The sequence below is a fragment of the Rhinatrema bivittatum genome, chromosome 6 (genome assembly GCF_901001135.1).
Source record: "Rhinatrema bivittatum chromosome 6, aRhiBiv1.1, whole genome shotgun sequence".
Classification (NCBI taxonomy): Eukaryota; Metazoa; Chordata; class Amphibia; order Gymnophiona; family Rhinatrematidae; genus Rhinatrema; species Rhinatrema bivittatum.
In genome coordinates, this window is record NC_042620.1 from 194,377,109 (window position 1) to 194,398,148 (window position 21,040).

At 43.0% G+C, this 21,040-nt stretch overlaps 1 protein-coding gene across 3 annotated transcripts in view; it reads right to left on the bottom strand.

The window, feature by feature from the left end:
• KLF7 (Kruppel like factor 7) overlaps positions 1–21,040 on the bottom strand; it is a 222,755-nt gene that overhangs the window by 125,607 nt on the left and 76,108 nt on the right. Inside the window, exon 1 of one of the 3 annotated variants that reach the window (XM_029606355.1) lies at positions 12,518–12,759. The exons of the other annotated variants lie outside the window; for them this stretch is intronic. Coding sequence (XP_029462215.1) covers positions 12,518–12,745 — 228 coding nt within the window. The 5' untranslated portion in view covers positions 12,746–12,759. Of the gene's footprint in view, positions 1–12,517; positions 12,760–21,040 lie in introns of those variants that run through there. 3 annotated transcript variants of the gene reach the window in all.

Here is a 21,040-nt window from a genome sequence, read left to right on the forward strand (position 1 = left end):
TACCGCGGCTTCAAAAGGTTGAAGGAGGGACCCCTGTGGAGTAAGAAAGTTTTCAGTAATTCCGTGAGGAAAATTCCTGTCAGGAATCTCTGCGGAGCTCCTTAACCGCGTGGCTACTGCTGCGCGGAAAAAAGAAGACTGAAGGGGGACCCCTGCTGGCTGCAGGGTTAGTGCCATGCTGGGCATGCCCAGTAGGTGCCAGTCAAAGTTCTAGAAACATTGACAAAAGTGTTCCATGATTGGGCTCCATCCTGTGATGTCACCCACATGTGAGGACTACCATCCTGCTTGTCCTATGAGAATAATTAAAACAAATAAGGATTTTAAAAATCTCCCTCTCTCCATACCTGGGAATTTTTGATTTCCAGATGTCATAAGATTGTTGTGGAGGAGAGGGGGCTGGGAATGGGAACACACACACACACAGGCTCTCTCTCACACAAATACATGCACTCTCAGGGCCTGGGCCTCTTCCGCAGCTGCCAGCAGGTTGGGGTCCTCCCTCTCTCTTCAGCCGCTGCAGGATAGGCTCCACAATGGCCTGGCGGGCCTCTCTTGTTCTTCAGTGCCAACAGGATGGGGTCCACTGACCGCCACCAGGTCCTCCCTCTCTTTGGCCACTATGGGATAGGTTCCACAGTGGTCTGCTGGGTCGTGGGTGGCAGGAGTTGCATTTAAGTGAATGTCATTTCCTGCTGCCGTGGGCCTGGTCTTGCCAAAAAAGCTGCAAGACTGGACATGCGACAGCAGGAGATGACATTCACTTAAACACAGCTCTTGCTGCGGCTGGCAGAGGTGGGGGGGGGGGGGGGAGGGAGGTTTATCACTTCTTGATCCAATGTATAAAATTGAGATGGTACTTACCACCCCATAGCAAAGCCTATGCGGGACATACGGGCATTTGATTTTGGCTTCGTAGGAGGGTGGGACTTGAAATGCCTCATCTGGGGTACAGGAGGGCAAACATTTTTGCCAGTGGAGGGGTGGGACCTGAAATATAGCATGCTCTTCTGCCTGCACTGGTTTTCAGCAGTGATGAATGGTGCTTAAACGCTGCATCCATAGCTCTTCAATCAGCATAAAACCAGAGTGAAAATTAGTTTAAACCGATTTTCACCTTTGGAAAAATCCAGGAATTTACAAATGAGAACCAGTTTAAACCAAAAATGAAGGATCCTACATATAAGCCAACGCTTCAAATTGTATGAACATCCATCCTGTCATCAAGATTAGGATCAGTTTCAGTTTCTATTCTCAAGCTCTGGCTCTCAGTCCATTACAAGGAAAATCAAAAAAGAATTTCCCTCTTGCAAACACAGATTGGTTGCTCAAATTAAGATGAAATTAATTTTCTTCTATTTTTAAAGCTTAAAAATAGGACACCAAAACATGGGATATCTATGCCAGCTAATAAAGGACTCAACTCAGCTGTAAGGGCTGTCAGTTACTGCTGTGGTCTACTCAGCCGGCCCCTCTCTTTCTGAGCCACTCCCATGCAATCTTCCTGCTATCAACTGCACATTAAACCATTCACAGGATGATGTACTAAGTAGTAAAACCCTGGACTATGATATAGAAGTCCTCAGACAAAAGTTCAAAATGGCCTCTACCACCAAATCCTGGTGTAGGCCACTTTATCTTCCTGTGCCCTTGTCAGTCAAGTCAAGGCAGGGCATTTGTTGGAAGAATTGATGCTTGTCAGCAAATCACATTCTGACCTTCTATCCCATAAACTCAGGAACATTTCCAAGCGCTGATTATTTTTTTCCTAGAGAACATGGGAAATGGATTAATAGGAAGGAATAAGGGAAGGCCAGAGGGCTTCATACCCTTCTTGGCCAAAGACAGTAGCCTACAGGAATTAAAAAATGGCAGACCACCCAGGAGCATCAATGCGGTTTACATTAATATAAAGCAAACCAATTCTTCATGCAGAATCATTGCATGTATATCCAGCAGATTTTTCTTCCTCTGCAATTGCTGGAACAAATATCCTGCTGTGGATGCAAGCTGAAGTAAAACAAAAAAAAGTGCATTTGTGCTACTGCCATGTTATTGAGCTGTATGGATAATGTGTGTTCTTTATTTCTGAATAAACTATAAAAACATATGTGAAGGCTTCACTTAAAGTGATATATATTCAACCAATATATCTCAGGCTGCCCACTGATATTCTTAAAAAAATGTTTTAAGTCACTAAAATACACTGAACAGCATAGAGGCCTCAAGGTATGTTCACAGTCTACAAAATTCACTTGTGACAGTTTGTAGAGATAAAAAGTGCCATAGCAAACTTTCCCTAGTCATTCATCAAAATGCATTATGGCGTTTAATGCACACAATAACACATTTGTTAATGCCATAACACATGCATTAATAACGCTAGCACATGGCACGAATGCAAATTTTTGGAAGGGGTGGGATCAGGGAGGAGTATGGGCAGGATTTAGGAAAATGAGGGGCAATATCACCCCGTGTGATAGTTAGGGTGTGCGATATGCCCAAAAATGAGGGGCAATATCACACTGAGTGATAGGCTGTGCGATATGCCCGTAACGTAATTCGTAAGAAAATTTTAGAATTGCATTTTGGCTATTTCTGGGCTTGGGAGACAGAGTGGGAAAGGGGAGGAGTGAAGTGGAGTGGGAGTGAGAGAGCCTCTGGGGAGGCCCTCCCAGTGTGCAACTATTTATATCTCTATAGGAGGGCCATCTAGTAGGTCGAGGTGAGGTGTTAGTGGTGCTTTAGGATATAGGGGCCAGTTTTTCATGTAGAGTGAGACATACAAAAAGCAGAGTACACCTTGGTGAAGATTTAAGTCATTTGGAGTGAGGAAAGTCTCACAAAGATGAAATTTTGTACCACGTTATCTCACCCTAACTTTAAGGTTCTACCAATGCAAAGCGGTATGTTAGCATGTGGTGCGGTAATTCTAAAATTTCCCTAAACATGCCCCTTTTTCTTATCGCCGGCGTTAACCACGCATTAACGCATTTCGATGAATCTAGGGGTTTGCTCAGTAGCAGGAAAAGAATGGCAGAAAGATAGGAAAGTCCCAGCCTGCTGAGCAATACGAGTGCTGCCTTCCTATGGTCACTTCCCTGCTTTGATGAGTTTGATCAGGAAGTGGTAGGTGCATCTGTCGGATAGATCGCCTTGGCTAGTGAAATACTGAACACATTGCGGGGAGGGGTGGCAACTTTCATACTGTGCAGAGATAGGTAAAGGCAATGTGTAGTTTTTACCTGCAGACTTGCATGTCAGTTTTCAAAGGGAACTACTTCCCTTTACTCACATATGTGCCTTTGAAAACTGCCCTCTCCAAGTGCCAGTTTGGAACATAATATGTCCATATGTCAGACAGGTGACTTTACTTAGACAAATCTGAAAGATAAACGGGAAAGCAGACCACCCCAATTCACACCTCACATTAAGTAGAAAGTCAAGAAAATAAGCTGAAAAGCTTTTTAGATGTATGATCAATGTTAAACATGCTAGAGATGAATCTAAATGTTGTATAGCAATCAGATGTGAAAAGTTGTTTGGTTTTTTTTTTTTGTTTTTTACAAAAGATGTTTCCTATATTGTATAAAAAAAATAATTATGTGTGGTATTGTAACACAATTATGCAGAACTGCATCTCTTAATTGGTTTGCATCTCCTGTGGACCTTCCCATCTGTTGATCGACTAATAAGGGCACATTTGGGTGCTCCTTTCAAACAGAAAGATGAAGTCTCATGGTTATAATCATAGCCCCAAGCTCCATGGCTGCAGGAAAGGACACCTAATTAGAAACCCACTGCACAACAAGCCATCGCACAACAATACACATATCAGCTGGCTCCCCAGTGCAGAATCAGTTCAATGCTCTGAGGTCACTGCGCTGAAAACAGCTGCTTTCCACCATCTGCAGTGCAGTAAGCAATGCTGTGCTGCAGGCCGATTGGCTCTCACTTATCCAATCAGATTCTCACCATCAGGAAAAAGAGCCAATTGGCAGAGTTTTGAAAGTCCACTCCCAGGCACATGGACTTTCATGGCTGGTGGCAGATTTGCAAAGGGACAGGAGTCGGCAATGTCTCCGGACCTAACTAGGGCCCAGAGGAGGTTGGCATGCTTTCTTCAGCCCTGACTGGGGCCTGGAGGCCACGATGTGCAGCAGCTGGGCCACAGGAAGGAGGAGTAGGCAGCCTGCAGAACAGAAAGGAAGGAAGGAAGGAGGCCTAGAGGTCTGTGGTATTGTGGAGAGGGTTGGGTAGAGTAGGAGAGAGTAGTAGAGCTGTATGTGGGGGATAGGGACGGTGAATGGTAGTGCATTACATGGCGAGTAACCCAGGGAAGAATTTTCAAATTTGTTAATCAGCATAATTAGGGAAGGGAATTCAAAGTAAGGGGGCAGCAATTCATACAGAGAACAATAATTCTGGGCACACTGCCAATATTGCTGCTGCCATCTAGGTACTGGGCTTTCACAGGAGCTGCTGATGCTGATTCACTTGGAGCAGAAATGGATGCACACTATTTTCACTGCACATTAGTTTAGCTATTATGTTTTATAATGATTTTTACACACACAAATGTATTTTATGTATTGTGTTTTTGTCTTTTCGCAGGTTTTTCTCTCTTTAATGATCTGTGGCCACCTCTTACCCTCCCCAGACAATATACCTGTATGGATCAGGAGGTCTTCACTAGCCCCAGGGCTGGAAAAGTAACTACTTTGAAAAAAAATAATTCTGTGTGGTATATACTATCAGTATTAATTGATCGGTTGGGGTGGCCATGGTAGTGGCAGCTATCTTTTCTATTTTATTAATTTATATTCTGCCTTTTGGGAGACTTATTTATTTAGTTATTTATTTATTTAAAGACTTTTATATACCGAAGATCATGTACTAGTACATATCGCTTCGGTTTACAGATAACCAGCTTTAGAATTACCATATACATGGTGTACATAGAACAAAAGAACAATAAACAATCAACAGTGCACAATTAATAAATAATTAACTTCAAAGCAGATTACATTCCAGTAACTGTAAGTATTTTCCTAGCTCCAGAGGGCTTACAATCTACGTTTCTCTTTCTAAGCCTGAGGGCATGGCCTCTGGGGTCCTCCTGCACTACTGTAGCCTGAACCAGGACTGGTCCCCTTATGTATGATATTTACATATTAAAAGTTGAAATTATTTTATGGTTCTCCATTTTTTGGGATATCTCCCTACAGCATTGTATTTTTGGCATGAACTGGTTTTTCATGCCACTCTGCACATTTTTGTTTATTCATTTGTTTTATACATTAGATACATTTAAAATAAAATATGCTAAATGCATTAAACTTTAGTTATTTACAATGTAGTCTAATAAATTCTGCTGATACTAAGCATAGCTTCAATATGTACATATAAACATATATTCACAGACAGACAAGATCTGTCCCATTAAACATAAGAAAAAAAGGCTGTGCTGTTAAACAGGCTGATGCAATAAGAAGTGCGGGAGAGCATGATTTTGTATTCAAATGAGGCCGGGCGCTAATAAGGAGGCGTTAGGGACACTAGCGCGTCCCTAGCGCCTCCTTATTAGTGGAAACAGTGGCTGTCAGCGGGTCTGACAACCATCGCTCAATTTTACTGGGTCTGTTTTCGAACCCACTGACAGCCACGGGTTTGGAAAACAGACACCGGCAAAATTGAGCGTACGTTTTCAAACCCGCCGACCAGCAGGCAGATTTTTTTTGTTTGTTTGTTTGTTTGTTTTTTGGTGCCTCTGACTTAATTTCGCTATGATATTAAGTTGGAGGATGTACAGAAAAGCAGTTTTTCTGCTTTTCTGTACACTTTTCCCGGTGCTTTCAAAATTAACGCCCACCGGACAAATAGCTAATAGGCTCATCAACATGCATTTGCATGTGACGAGCGCTATTAGTTTCGGGGGGTTGGCCGTGCGTTTTCCATGCGCTATTATTACCCCTTACAGTATAACAGCGCGTCTAAAACGCGCGGCCAAATGGGAGCTAAATGGTGCGCACGGCCAAGCACGACGTTCTGTATTGGCCTGAAAGTCTGCAACTTATTGTAATTCTTTCTTGATAGCTAGATTGTATTGCAATTCTGTATTATTTGCACAGAGTTTAAATATTGTTTAAGCACAAGTTGAAAAATATTCAATATAAATTAGCTTTTCCATGCATCTTAAACAATGGAAAACTATAGAAAAATATGCCGAATTTGCTGTGCGATTATGTGAGAAGCCACCTATAATCTGCTGCAGGAAATAAGTGGCTTCACCATAATGAACTAAACCTGAGAGTAATTCAATCTGCAACAAGGAAGTCTGGAGTGAGAAAGTTACTATATTCATATGAGATGAGTGTGAAGATGAAATAGGTGGTCTATTCGACACTTCTTGGCATCAAAATCATTTATAAGAAGGTGATAACAGTTACTAAGCTACATAAATAAAATTAGACTACATATTGAGAGTGGGAGCATGCTGGAGATGCTGGAGATGGACCATCGGCAGGGAGAAAGGTTACCAACGCAGTCTGAGCCAGCAGCAGAGGCCACCGTTAGAAAAAGCGAGAGAGAGAGAGACTGTGGGTTGGTGGTGAGGGAAGGCACCGCTGCTGCAGAAGTAAGAAAAGGGAAAGAAAGCAAAAAGATCAGAGGGAGGGAGGGAGGAGCCGGGAGAAGACACAGGAAGGCCGGACAGAAAACAAAGAAAAGCAAAGTAAAAAAAAGAGGAAATGAGGAAAAACGAGCTTAGCATGAGAGGAGGGGGTACGAGGAGAGGCTGCACATCGTGCAGACCCTTTGCCTTCGTGAAAGCTTGGGCAATCACCGTCAGGATTTTGATGAAATTTTTGAGAATTGCATGTGAATGTTTCTACAATATCAGAAAGACAACCAGCAATCACAGGAAAAGATACAAATTATGCTGCATGATATGCAAGGCAAATTTTTCAAAAGCTTAGTTGGGATTTAGAAGCATAAAATTAGAAGTTAACAGGTGAATTTTCAAAGAAGTTACGCATGTAATGTAGCATACTATTGTAGCAATTTTCAAAAGCCATTTACCCTTATTAAGTGCACTTAACATGGGCAAAACTATGGACAATTCGATGGCATATATTGTAGCAATTTTCAAAAGCCAACTTACATGGGTCAAGCGCATTTACATGCATAAAACTCAGTAAATGCTCTTGAAAAACAGGTCTTATGAATGTAAATTGACCATGCTTGCACAATTTGGCCTTAAAATATGCAGGTAATTTCATTACACAGATATTTTAGAAGCACAAAAAAGGGGCATGCTTATGGCTTGCACACAACAGAAATGCCCATGTCTACTCGGTTTCCAAAGCCAATTTGTGTTCACTTTGGGGCTGATTTTAAAAGCCCTGCGCGTCGGCTCGCCTATTTTGCATAGGCCGCCGGCGCGTGCAGAGCCCCGGGACGCGCGTAAGTCCCGGGGCTTTGTAAAAGGGGTGGGGAGAGGGTGTGTTGGGGGCATTCCCGAAACGATGCAGCGTTTCTGGGGCGGGCCCTGGCGTTTCGGGGGCGGGCCTGGGGTCAAGGCCTCCGGACTAGCCCCCAGGTCGGGTGACGGCGCGCCAGCAGCCCGCTGGCGCGCGCAGATTTACATCTACTTTTAGCGGCCTCGGAGGGAACGCACAGATTTACGTCTGTTTTAGCGGCCTCGGAGGGAACAGGCAGCGTGCGCTGGGCTCGGCGCGCGCAGGTTGCACAAATGTGCACCCCCTTGCGCGCGCCGACCCCGGATTTTATAAGCTACGCGTGTATCTTATAAAATCCAGCGTACTTTTGTTCGCGCCTGGTGAGCGAACAAAAGTACGCGATCGCGCAGTTTTTTAAAATCTACCCCTTTGTGTTTGAAAATCAAGGGGATTTTGAGCACGCTTGAAAATAAACATATATCTGCAGTTACACAAATTACTGAACATTTAGCTCCAAATATCCTAAAGGTTTTCCTCTTTCAGAAGAATAGCTGATACAGCATAAATGAAAAAAAAAAGCCTAACCCCATGCCCTACCCCTCACCATGCCTTCTCCTCCCACACCCAAATAAAAGTTGCATGATAACATACATTTATAAATGGACGATGATGCATTTTGGAATTAAATCTTCAGCAAAGTTATTCATTACAACATCATAATTGGTTTTTCTCTGTCTCTGTGACAAAGGTGAACGGGTTGTAAATGTTCCTTGCCTCACTGCCTATTGCATAAATCCAGGAACAAATCTGTTGTGCTATTGTGTACATTTGCGTTAATAGTAAAAGTTCCTGTTTTACTGAATTGCCTTCAGTGTCTTCTGCTTGTGTCATGGGTGATGCCCATGACACAAGTGGCAGTCGACCAACCTTTGCAAAAGGCAACTTTACTGAGAAAGAGGTCTATCCCTGGAAGAGAATTATCAGCAGAAGCGGTAGTAACCAAAACTGTGCCAGAGTTCAAGAAGATACAGAGAAGAAAGGTAATAAGCGTGGAAGATGACTGGAGATCAATCAGGTTCTAGGGTGACACAACAGACGGGGTCAACCGGGCAGGCCAAGAGATCCTTACCTGCCAACTACCACTGCTATGATTAGAATCAGAACTGCTCAAATAAATCAGCAGGGCTGCAACTAGGAAACCAATGAATTTCTGATGCTAGTTGCAGCCAGGACTAAAAATTCACAATTTAATACTGTATGTAACCTGGTGTTGTCAAGTTAAGAGTGTTATAGCAAAGTTTCACAGTGTACAGTTACAGAGCCTACAGCTCACAGACCCATGTCAATTTAATTACATTTCGGATGCCAATTACTCTGATCTCCTGTAGCCTCTAGATTAAAATAAAATTGAGTTTTAATGAATAAAAGGTTTTACAGAGCAATTGCTGGAATTAAAGAGACACAGACATTGCCCATGTTGAATTGTTATTATTGGTTTCACAATGGCTAAGAGGAGGATACCAGTTCAAAAAAGGATCAAGCTGGTAGCAGTGATCAAATGTTATTACCAAATTATTGTTCACTTTGACAGCAGCTTTGAAGCGCATCAACAAGACATTACAGTGATGCTTGTATTGCTGCTGCCCCTTCTCTATTGGTTGTGGATGGAGGACTTCACTTTCTAGAGCTGTCAATCTAGCACCTTTCAAACACACTAAAATCACTAAGCAAAAAGAGAAACTTTTTCTCCAAAATATCCAGAAATAAGAATGTTACATCGCCATGCGATTTCTATTCTGCATTCACTAAATACCTAGAGAAAAGTTTTATCAAAGAATAAAAACAATTAGGTGTTTATACTCTGGGTTATGAGATTCCCTTTAAGTGAACTGTGACTATTCTCTCTAGTGTGAGTAGATTATTTTTTTGAATCTTGGTTCTAGATTATTGATGTATTTTATTGCTTTATTATTTATGTGATGTGTTTCGAGTGTTGTATTTGCTTGATGTAAACTGCCTTGATTTGAACTTGATTTAGAGAAGGTGGTATAAAACTAACATACTGATCAAAATTATTTAATTTTTATTTATTTGATTTATATTCTGCTTTTTTCAGGCACTTCAAAGTGGATTACGGGTAGCTACTGTAGGTGTTTCTTTGTCCCCAGAAGGCGGGCAATGGAGGGTGAAGTTCTTTGTTCAAAGAAACACTAGGAATGTCAAACTTCAAGATTTTTAAAGGTCTGATTTTCAAGATACTCAAAAAATACATAAAATCAACTTCAAATTAGAATCTATCCCTATATTCAAATATTGCTCGTAAATATCTACTGCAGGTATACTGAAAATCAAACCCGTTTGTGTCCCTCAAGGACCAGAGTAACACCTCTGGCTCACAAAACCCTCAGCTAAGAAGTTTAAAAATAGTAAATAAATAAATAAATAAATAAATAAAAAACAAACAAAATAATAAAAAATTACTAGCTATGATAATCAACTGACCAATGAAATTAGATGCCAGATTGGATAAATTCCTCTCCTTAAGAAGCAACTAGACACATGCCACAACTTTACCAGACCAAAAACTGAAAAGTGGCTTATTTTTTCACCTTCAACTCATAGAATGAACACTGAATTTTCATTATTTTTCACTAAAATCTATAAGAATTATTTATCAAATTTAAAATACTCTCAAGAAAGCTTTCACCTTTTTTTGCATGACAGACTTGAGGGTCTATTTAGTAAATGATGTCACATCAACACAATGCAGATGTTTTCCCACTAACATGGGTTTTGGGGTTAAAATATAAATGAGCTGATTAATATACAAAACTATATCAATCAACTTACTTAAATTCATGTGGATTGCAAAACCACAAAAAAATATGTGTTATTGCCACCATTAATGCAAAACTCTAATACCTCAGGAAGTGTAAAGTATTTTTGCCTTTAAAACACAGGGTAACATGCAAGATCACTACTCAACGGTGTTGAGAGTGGGAAGATTGCCAGTTAAAGTTGGCCTGTTAATTCTGGTCAGGAAACCCAGGAGGACTTAAAAACAGGTAAGTCTCCTGCTGAATATATTTAGCTAAAGTTACCCAGATAACTTTAGATGGGAAACTTTGTCATTTACTAGGCTTTTGAATACTGGGGGATAAAAAAAAGAAAGAAAACCTAGCATGCTGAGCAAGTGCTGATACCTCTCATCCTTTACCTTAAAAGAAGTTGTTGGCTAAATTCTCCCCTCCTGAACCACCAGAAGCAGCCCACAGAACGGTGTTGCCAGGTTTTCATGAAAGAACAAGCACTTTTTTCCAAAAAAAAGCCCAAAACACGTGAGATTGAAACTTTTTTCATTTTTTATAGCATTTAATGCCCTCACATACTCATTCCCCTCTCCCCACCCCCTCCAAGCACACCTCAGGCCCCTACTCTCATCCCCCCCCCACAACCTCTCCGAGCACATCCCTGGCCCCCCCACACACTGATTCCCCCCTCCGAGCACATCTCAGGCCCCCACTCTCATTCCCCCCTCCCTAACCCCTCCGAGCACATCCCTGGCCCCCCACACACTGATTACCCCCTCCCAGCACATCCCTGGCCCCCACACTCATTCCCACTTCCCTAACCCCTCCGAGCACATCCCTGGCCCCTACACACACTGATTCCCTCCTCCCAGCACATCTCTGGCCCCCCACACACTGATTACCCCCTCCCAGCACATCTCAGGCCCCCACTCTCATTCCCCCCCTCCCTAACCCCTCTGAGCACATCCCTGGCCCCTACACACACTGATTCCCCCCTCCGAGCACATCTCTGGCCCCCCACACACTGATTACCCCCTCCCAGCACATCTCAGGCCCCCACTCTCATTCCCCCCTCCCTAACCCCTCCGAGCACATCCCTGGCCCCTACACACACTGATTCCCCCCTCCAAGCACATCCCTGGCCCCCCCACACACTGATTACCCCCTCCGAGCACATCCCTGGCCCCCACACTCATTCCCACTTCCCTAACCCCTCCGAGCACATCCCTGGCCCCTACACACACTGATTCCCCCCTCCGAGCACATCTCTGGCCCCCCACACACTGATTCCCCCCTCCCAGCACATCTCAGGCCCCCACTCTCATTCCCCCCCACAACCCCTCCGAGCACATCCCTGGCCCCTACACACACTGATTCACCCCTCCAAGCACATCCCTGGCCCCCCCACACACTGATTCCCCCCTCCGAGCACATCTCAGGCCCCCCCCACACACTGATTCCCCCCTCCCAGCACATCTCAGGCCCCCCCACACACTGATTCCCCCCTCCCAGCACATCTCAGGCCCCCACTCTCATTCCCCCCCACAACCCCTCCGAGCACATCCCTGGCCCCTACACACACTGATTCCCCCCTCCAAGCACATCCCTGGCCCCCCCACACACTGATTCCCCCCTCCGAGCACATCTCAGGCCCCCCACACACTGATTCCTCCCTCCGAGCACATCCCTGGCCCCCCACACACTGATTCCTCCCTCTGAGCACATCCCTGGCCCCCCACACACTGATTCCCCCCTCTGAGCACATCTCTGGCCCCCACATACTCATTCCCCCCTCCCTACCCCCTCCAAGCACATCTCTGGCCCCCACATACTCATTCCCCCCCTCAGAGCACATCTCTGGCCCCCACATACTTATTCCTCCCTCCCTACCCCCTCCGAGCACATCTCTGGCCCCCCACACACTGATTCCCCCTTCCAAGCACATCTCTGGTCCCCACACTCTCATTCACCCGCTCCCTACCCCCTCCGAGCACATCTCTGGTCCCCCACACTCTCATTCCCCCCTCCCTACCCCCTCCAAGCACATCTCTGGTCCCCACACTCTCATTCCCCCCTCCCTACCCCCTCCGAGCACATCTCTGGTCCCCACACTCTCATTACCCCCTCCAAGCACATCTCTGGCCCCTACACTCTTATTCCCCTCTCCCTACCCCCTCCAAGCACATCTCTGGCCCCCATATTCTCATTCCCCCCTCCCAACATACTAATTCCTCCCCCTCCTGATACCTGACTGTAGCTGCACAGTCTGAAGATTCCTTTGCTGTTGCTTGCTGCTGCTGGCCTTCCCGTTCCAGGTCTGCCCACGTGCAATGCTGTGCTGGATGGACGGTGCTGGCTGGATCTGCCCACAAAATGTGCTCGTGACGTGTGCATCAACAAAGCTTGCAGCTCTGCTCTGATTGGCTTACTGCTGCAATATAGGGATAGGGTGTGCCTGCTATGGACAGGCCTCATCGCAGCAGCAGCAGCAGCCAATCACTGTAACATGATTCAGAGCACAAGTCCCACCCAACAAGCCCAAAAAAATGCGACTGGCAGAAAAAATAGCCCAATTAAAAGCAACCCGCGAATCGGAAAAAAAAACCCGCGAATGACTACAAAAAGAAGCCCAATCTCGCGGTAAATAAGCGAGGTTGGCAACACTGCCACTGAACTAAATACTATATACACCAGAGCTGATAGCTCCAGGAGTATCAGTATTACATTTTACTCCAGGTGAAAACACCAAAGACTGGTCCCTTCACTGACAGGTGCCAGTGAAGGGACCAAGAAAGTTTATCTGGCTAAGGTTACGCAGATAAAATTATTCACTTCACTCTGCTTGAAAAGACCAATGATTTGTCCGCTCAGTGAGGGGAATCAATCATTGGGCTTTCACCCAGAGTGAAGTGAATAAATTAATACTAATGTGCCAGGAGGTATCAGCTCTATTACACTTTGTACTCAGCCTTTTGAGGGTTTGGGAGATGGGAATTTGGCCAATTCCTTTTCGTAAGGTCAGGAGGTCAGGTTGGAGGGGAAACAGCACCCACGCAACATGCTAATTTTATTTATTTGTTTTTAGTTATCTGGCTAACTTTAGGCTTGCTATTATGATCAGAGCTAGCTGGATAATTTTACCCGACTGCACTGATATTCAGCATTAATCATGGAAATTTAGGTTCCACTCCTGGAATACCACTGTCCTGTCCCTTTTTTTTTTTTTTATCTGGCTAAGTTTTAGCTAGGTAATGACTTATGTGGCTAGAAAAATCCTTATATAAAACACAAGTGCAGGAAATATTTCATAGTCCGTTCAATTTCCAAATGTGTTTTTATTTGTTATTTGCATCCAAGCGGCAACTCCACTGCTTTAATATTTTTGGTTTAATTGCTTGTCCCCGGTACATGCCTCGCATGCAGCATTATGTTATTTCACTGGATGGTCCTAGATCCCTGCCTGTTAGTGTTTGAGGTAGTTGTGGGTGGATCCTTGAGCAGGTAGCAGATGACCACGCCCCCGGGGGAAGATCCCGAGAGGGACCACCGGTCAGGCTCAGAGTATGGAGACAGACACACACTAGTTCTTTTATTAGACAGTATATTAAACCACCAGAGGTGGCAGTAGTGAGCTGAATTGCCCAGCTGGGCTGTAGTCCCTCAGATACTGGAACAGCGATCCTGGATAACTGAGCTGTAGAGAAACTGAATATAGTGAGTAGGTAGGGTATGCAGAGTTCAGGAACAGAACCTTGATGGTAACACTCACACAATAGTCTCTTGGAGGCAGCCCAGGAGCTGGAAAGAAGTAGGCCCTCGAGGAGCGAGTACCTGGTTCCAGGGAAAGCTCTGCGAGAGAGAAGGTAACTCACTGATGTTGTAGGCAGCGATGACTTCCTGGCAGAAGTGGTATTCAGTAGCAAGTCCGGGAACGAGAGCCCTCGAGGAGCGAGTACCGGTTCCAGACTGCGATCTGAAAAGCAAAAGAGAAAGGGAGGCCCCCGCGGAGCGGGTACCCCTGGTAAGTCCGAGGAAGCAGAGTAGCTTAGGTAGAGTAACCCTTGCTAAACCCTTGCTAACTCGAATCGTTAGCGATTTCAGAGACCTTAAATATCCAGTGCGGATGACGTCATCTCAGGGGGACGCCCCTGAGGTTCGCGCCACTGCTGGTACTTCAGTCGGGGCCGCGCCGCGCGCACGCGCGCACCCTTAGGCTTCAGGGAATCATGGTGGTGTGCAGTGTCTAGCCGGTCCGGGGACGACGGAGGAGGAAGGCAAGAGGACGCCGCGGCAGCCAAACTTCCAACAGGCAAAGAAGGAGTCACCAAAGCGGTAAGGTGGGCGTAGTGGAGACGTCGGGCAGCGACGGTCGCAACACTGCCCTTGAGTTAATCAGTCAAGCAAGAGATATCCCCATAGCACCTCCCCCAGAGGATGGCTGAGTTGATTATGTCCCAGCTCAGAAGGGGGACTAGAAGAGTAGAGAGCATGGTCTTTTTGCTTTGGCTTCTGGGGGATGAGGAGTTGTTTTCTTACCTCTGGGCTGAGTTAGGACCTCTTGGCCTAACTTGGGTTCAGGAGTGGATCCCTTACCTGCTAGGATTTGCCTCCAGTTTTGTGGCAGAAAGACTTTTGTTGCAGTTTGTGTATTTTTTGGATTTGTACTTGTGGTGAGACCTTGGTCTAGTCCGAAGGACAAGCCCTGGATCCGGAGGCCATAGATTAGAAGATGTGTGTGCTCCCCTCCCTACAAGCGAAGGGGCTACAGTGACTTTTTCATCTTAGAGGAAATTTGGACTTTGAAAGTGTTTTCCCCTTTTGATTTGTGAGGAGGTTTAGTACCACTCACCTCACATCGAGCTGGGCTGTAATAGCCTGGTTTACTCCAGCAACAGATCTTTTCCAATGTCACATCAAGAGGTGTGCGGAGTATGAGGACAGAGAGAAGAGGCAAAAACTTTGGAGACCCATCCCTGGGATCTCCACCCTTTCGTGCACAGGACATAGGCTGGGGTTGACATAACTGGACTCTCGTGGTCCTCAGCCATGATTTTCAGACTAAGGGGAATCTCCTCACACATAGGGATTTCCCTGTCTAACTGGTATATCTTATTCTCTCACTCCCTGAGGGATAAGCTCTAGCCCAGAATCCTGAACGGAGGACACGTACATAGAGATGGAGATGGGAAAGAAGTTCAGTAAAGCTTGAACACAAATATACTTGGAACCAGTTATTTCACATTGATTGGACTTTAATTTGATTTGTTTCAGAATAAATACATTTTATTTCTGAACACCCAAATTGTGTCCCATCTTCTTCCTGTAGCACCCTCACAAAACAAGTATTGTAACACCCAGGCAAAAGGAGGGGATTCCAATAAACCGCCTGGTCCTCAAATATAGATCTATTTAAAAAAAACAACAAAAAACGCCAATCTGAATTGCTTTGGTCCTATGCTAGCAAATGTTTACAGGAGTAAAAGCTGATAAATTTCAAGGAAATTTCACTAATTACGGTAAAGTTTCTTGAAATTCTCAAAGATTCAGAGAAAGGTTACATAGTTACTGTAATTAGTCTGACTGAAAGAAAACATCTATCCATCCATGGAGTCTGATTTTCTTTACTGTATCCATGACTAAACAAACATTTTTTATAGGATCAAAAGAATAACTGAAACCATTCAGAACTCAATTTATTTGACATACAAGCAAAGAAAAAAAGAAGAAAAAAATTCTCCATGACCTCAAAATGGGTGCTCCAAACAGAATTTCAATAAAGGTGAACACTTGGTAATACCAGTAATCTGTCCTCTATAGATAGGCACATGTTCTGTGAGCACGTGGTACATCAGATATGTACAGCTGTATGCAAAAGTTTTCAATGAATCTTTAACTGAACAGAAGTTGACAAACCTTTATATTTTTTATTTTATTTGTTTTTATATACCGATAGTCACCCAAGAGTATCACATCGGTTTACATAATATCTAGTGAGAGTGTGATTACAGGTCATACTATCTTTACATTGAGACATTGTAAAACTACAGCGAAGTATAGTTTTGTAAAGGATAGAATTATAACATTGTAATAACAAAAACGGCTTACTTTCATGACAATATAATAGCTAACATTTGATTTGACTATTAAGTGTTCTCATTGGAGGATATGTGTGGGGTTGGATATCTGTTTGGTAGTGGTCATTGGAGATGCCGTGGAGTTAACTGTTGGCTGGGTAGGCTTTTTTGAATAGCCATGTTTTTAGTGATTTCTTGAATATCTGTGATGAGGTTTCCATTCTGAGATTTGCTGGTAGTTTGTTCCATAGTGTGGGTCCAGCTATTGAAATAGCTCGTTCACGTGTTGAGGTGCGTTGTGACTGTTGGAGGAAATGGAAAGTAATCTGGAGTTGTTGGATCGTAGGTTTCTTTGGGAGATGTATGGATGAAGGGTTTCCTTTAGCCAGTCTGTTTTTTCGTTGTTAAGGGATTTGTGCCTTAGGGTAAGGGCTTTGTATTGAATTCTGTGGGTTATGGGGAGCCAGTGCAGGTCTTTTAGTATGGGGGTGATGTGTGTGGAGTGCTTGCTGTTTGTGAGGGATCTGGCTGCTGCATTTTGGAGTAGTTGGAGGGGCTTGAGGGTGGAGGTTGGGAGTCCAAGGAGGATGGAGTTACAGTAGTCGAGTTTGGAGAAAATGAGGGCTTGGAGTACAGATCGATACAAACTTAAAACTCAAAATTTTTCTGCAGTTTTTTTTCTTGGATTTTAAGAAATTGAAAAAAAAGAAAAGGTGTGTATATGGGATGTGCAAAAAGTTTGGACACTCTTCCGGTTGATTCATTACTACCTTCTTTAAAAAGTTAATAAGGCCCAAAATGTTGATTGACTTCTTAGGCCTTCGGTTAGTCAGGAGAAGACAATTTCATGATTGAACAAATATTCTAACCCTTCTAACCTCTCGGGTTGTGATTGTTACTCTGTCTACTGTCAACAACTATAGGCACCTTTTTGCAACAGTGGTCTGAGCATTTAAAAGTGAAGATAATTCACTCTTGCAAAGTAGATGAAGGCTATAAAAATATATAAATCTCTAAATGCAAAACCAAACCTTGATAGTCTAGACAATGACATTTGTGAGGAGGTCCTAGGATAGGTTTCCTTCTGAAAAGGCTACCATGCAGATCACTGTTGTATAAGCAATGCTATTACTCCAGTGTCAGTCAGCTATACTTTTCAGCAGCTTGTCTGCAGTGATTTGTAGATTCCGTTTTGTAGATCTGACCAGTTTTTGGCCAGTTCTGCCTGAGATTTTTTTCTTCCAGGTCTTGCATTGCCTTCAACAGTTCCACGTAACTTCCATTTCTTAATAATGTTTGACAGTTGAAATTGTTAGCTGAAATCATTTAGAGATTTTCTTAAAGCCTTCCCCTGCTTTGTAAAAATGAATTATTTTCATTTAAAAATGCTCAGAAGCTATTGCTTAGAGGAGCCCATAATTTTTCAAAGTAGACCAACAATAACAACCAGAGAGGTTAGAAAGGTCAGAGTATTTGTTCAAACGTGGCATTGCCTTTGCCTAATTGAAGGCCTACCAAGTCAACCTTTTGGGTCTGAACAACTTAAAAACAAACAAACAAAAAAAACCCTCAGTAGTAATGAATCAACTGGAAGGGTGTCCAAATGCCTGCACATGCCATAGACACAGTTTTATTATTTTCAATTTCTTAAAATCAGCAAATAAATAGTAATTTTGCACCAAAAATTACAGAAAGATGTGTTTAAGTTTGTACCATGTAGAGTTTGTGTCAGCTTCTGTTCCCTTAGAGATTCATTGAAATAATTCTATAGGGTCCCATCTGGCAAAGGGGATTTTCCATTTCACATTTATTACCCGCCGAGTTCTGTGGATCGGCAGGCTATAAACTTTATAAGTAAATAATAAATATTATGAACACTGTAAAAGGGCTGAAATGTTCACTGAATGCTTTCTGAAAGAGAGGCATTTTGGGGGCTCCTGTTCAATCAAAACATTTCTCTCGGTCCCAAACTAGCATTCATTTGGATCCACTTGAAATAACTTCTATCACACAAAGTGATTTACATAGTTGAAATACCCATATTGGCTAATCTAATCAGAAAGTATGGTTGTTCTACACAGCTAAAAGGTTTTATCTGAATGGGCCCCTACTGATTGACTGCTGTGGGCAAAGCAACTAGCATGGTGGGGTTTAAAAGAGGTTGCACAGGTTCCTGCAATAAAAGTCTATAAACAGCTATTAAAGAGGTAGACTTGGGAAAGCCAGTGCTTATCCCTTGGAGTGAGCAACAAATTAAATAGATCTGCTTTGAGATTTACCAGGATGATCTAAAATGGCTAATGTCAGAGACAGGATGCTAAGCTCAATGGACATTGGTGTGACCCAGAATGTCACATCTTATGTTTTTAGTTATAATTGTGAAATATACTGTGAAGTATGAGTCAGTGTGAAATACGGACAAGAGTAGCCAACAATACAAACTTAGATAACACTTGTCTGGCAACACTGTGTAACTGTGTGGTGTGAACCAACTACAAATATTAAATAAGCATCCCTACCAGCTCATACCTTAACAAATTAAGCCCGTTCACTTGTTATGAAGGTCTCGCAAATGATGGCACTTTTATGGGTCTTGGAACATGTGTTTTTTTTATTTGTAATATTTATTGCCACATTTAAATTTGTTTATTTTTCAAACAAAAACATGGCATCAATATTTCTAGACAAAGGGACTCGCTAGGTGTTTACTGTCATAACAGATTTTGATATCCACTACTTATTGGAATTAAAAAAAAACCAAACAAACAATGGGTGACTTTCAGACTTATAATCCTCCCCCTTCCAAATCAGACTTATTTATTTATTTATTTAAAAACTTTTATATACCGGTATTAGTATGCATACATCATACCGGTTTACAATGTAACATCATACCGGTTTACAATGTAACTTTAAACTCTTAAACTAAAAAGCTTGCCCCTCTGCTTTTCATTTCCAATTGCTTTCCTGTTTCATGTAATTTTTTTCTCTCTTGTTCAGTCTTTATTCCATTCTGTTTAGTCTCCTTTAATTCAGGCCTGGTTTTGTTCTTCTCTTTGGTTATTGCACTTTCCCCATCTCTGTTACCTGACAGATACAAGCAATGGACTAAACATATGCCTCTGGTGTAACTGTTGTAAGAAAAAAAATGTGGTTACTACAGTCAACACCTTGTCTTCTATTTTTCTTATTAAAGTTTAATACTGTACTGAGGACACAAGCACCGCTGTCAAACACAGATTGAAAACGGAGTCACATATTCTTCTCTTGCAGAATGTTAGCGCTTATGAAAGTGAATGGTTTAAATTGCAGGCTAAGATAATTTCTTCCTTGTATATTTCCTCCATCCAGTTACAGAGGTCTTGTCTCTAGTGCTTGAGGACCACAGACCTATCTGGCTTTCAGTACAAGCAAAATATTTAAACTGACCATAAAACAGAGCTACTGTATGCATATAAATCACATGAATATTCACCATGCATATCCTGAAAACCAGACTTGTTTGTAGTCAAGAGCCAGAATGGAGTCACTTCCTTATCTAGACTCTGACCTGCTGCTTCAGTCCTCAAACCATAAACTAAGAAGTCAGCATATATAAACTGTAAATTGAAAGACTTTATTCTGCAGAGCTCCCACATGGCTTTACCAATACATCTGATTCAAATCTAAAAGCACCCCTCATTACCCCAGTCCTGAATTCCACAAGAGCTTTACAAATATACCTTAATCTTGGCTTGTGAAGCCCTAACAATGGTTCCCAAACCGTGGGTCATAACCACGAAAGGGGTAAAAAAAATAAATAAAAAACTCAGAAGATGGGGGGTAACATAAAACAGGCCTGCTCCTCCCTTCTTCTAGGCCAGAGGTCTCCAAATTATAGTCCAAGGGTAGGATGCCGCCTTTGGTTGAATTTAATCCAGCTCCAAAGCAGCAAAGGCAGAAGTTTAGAGCATATGACCATAACACATGAATATAAGATTTGCCATACTGGATCAGACCAAAAGTTAGTGTAGCTGGGTTTAAAGAAGGTTTGGATAAGTTCCTGAAGGAGAAGTCCATTATTTGCTATTAATCAAGCTGAGTTAGGAAATAGCCACTGCTATTACTGGCATCAGTAGCATGGGATAGACTTAGTATTTGGGTAATTGCCAGGTTCTTGTGGCCTGGTTTTGGCCACTGTTGGAAACAGGATGCTGGGCTTGATGGACTCTTGGTCTGAGCCAGCATGGCAATTTCTTATGTTCTTATATCCATCAAACCCAATGTCCCGTTTACAACAGTGGCCTATCCAGGACACAAGTACCTGGCAGGATCACAAGAGGTAGATAGATTCTATGCTGCTTATCCCAGGGATAAAAAGTGGATTTCTGCAATGCCATCTTACTATTGGTTTATGGACTTTTCCTCCAGGAACTTGTACAAACCTTTTTTAAATGCAGCTACATTAATAGCTTTTACCACATCCTCTGTCAACAAATTCCAGAGCTTAATTATGCACAGAGTAAAAAAAATAGTATCTTTTATTTGTTTTAAATGTATCACCTACGGGCCGATACAGTAAAAAATGTGGGAGAGCTCTCTCCTGTGCGCGCGATACAGTATCTTAATTTATTTAAATTAGGCCCGGTGGTAAAAGAGTCGCTAGGGACACTAGCGCGTCCCTAGCGCCTCTTTTTTGATGGAAGCGGCAGCTGTC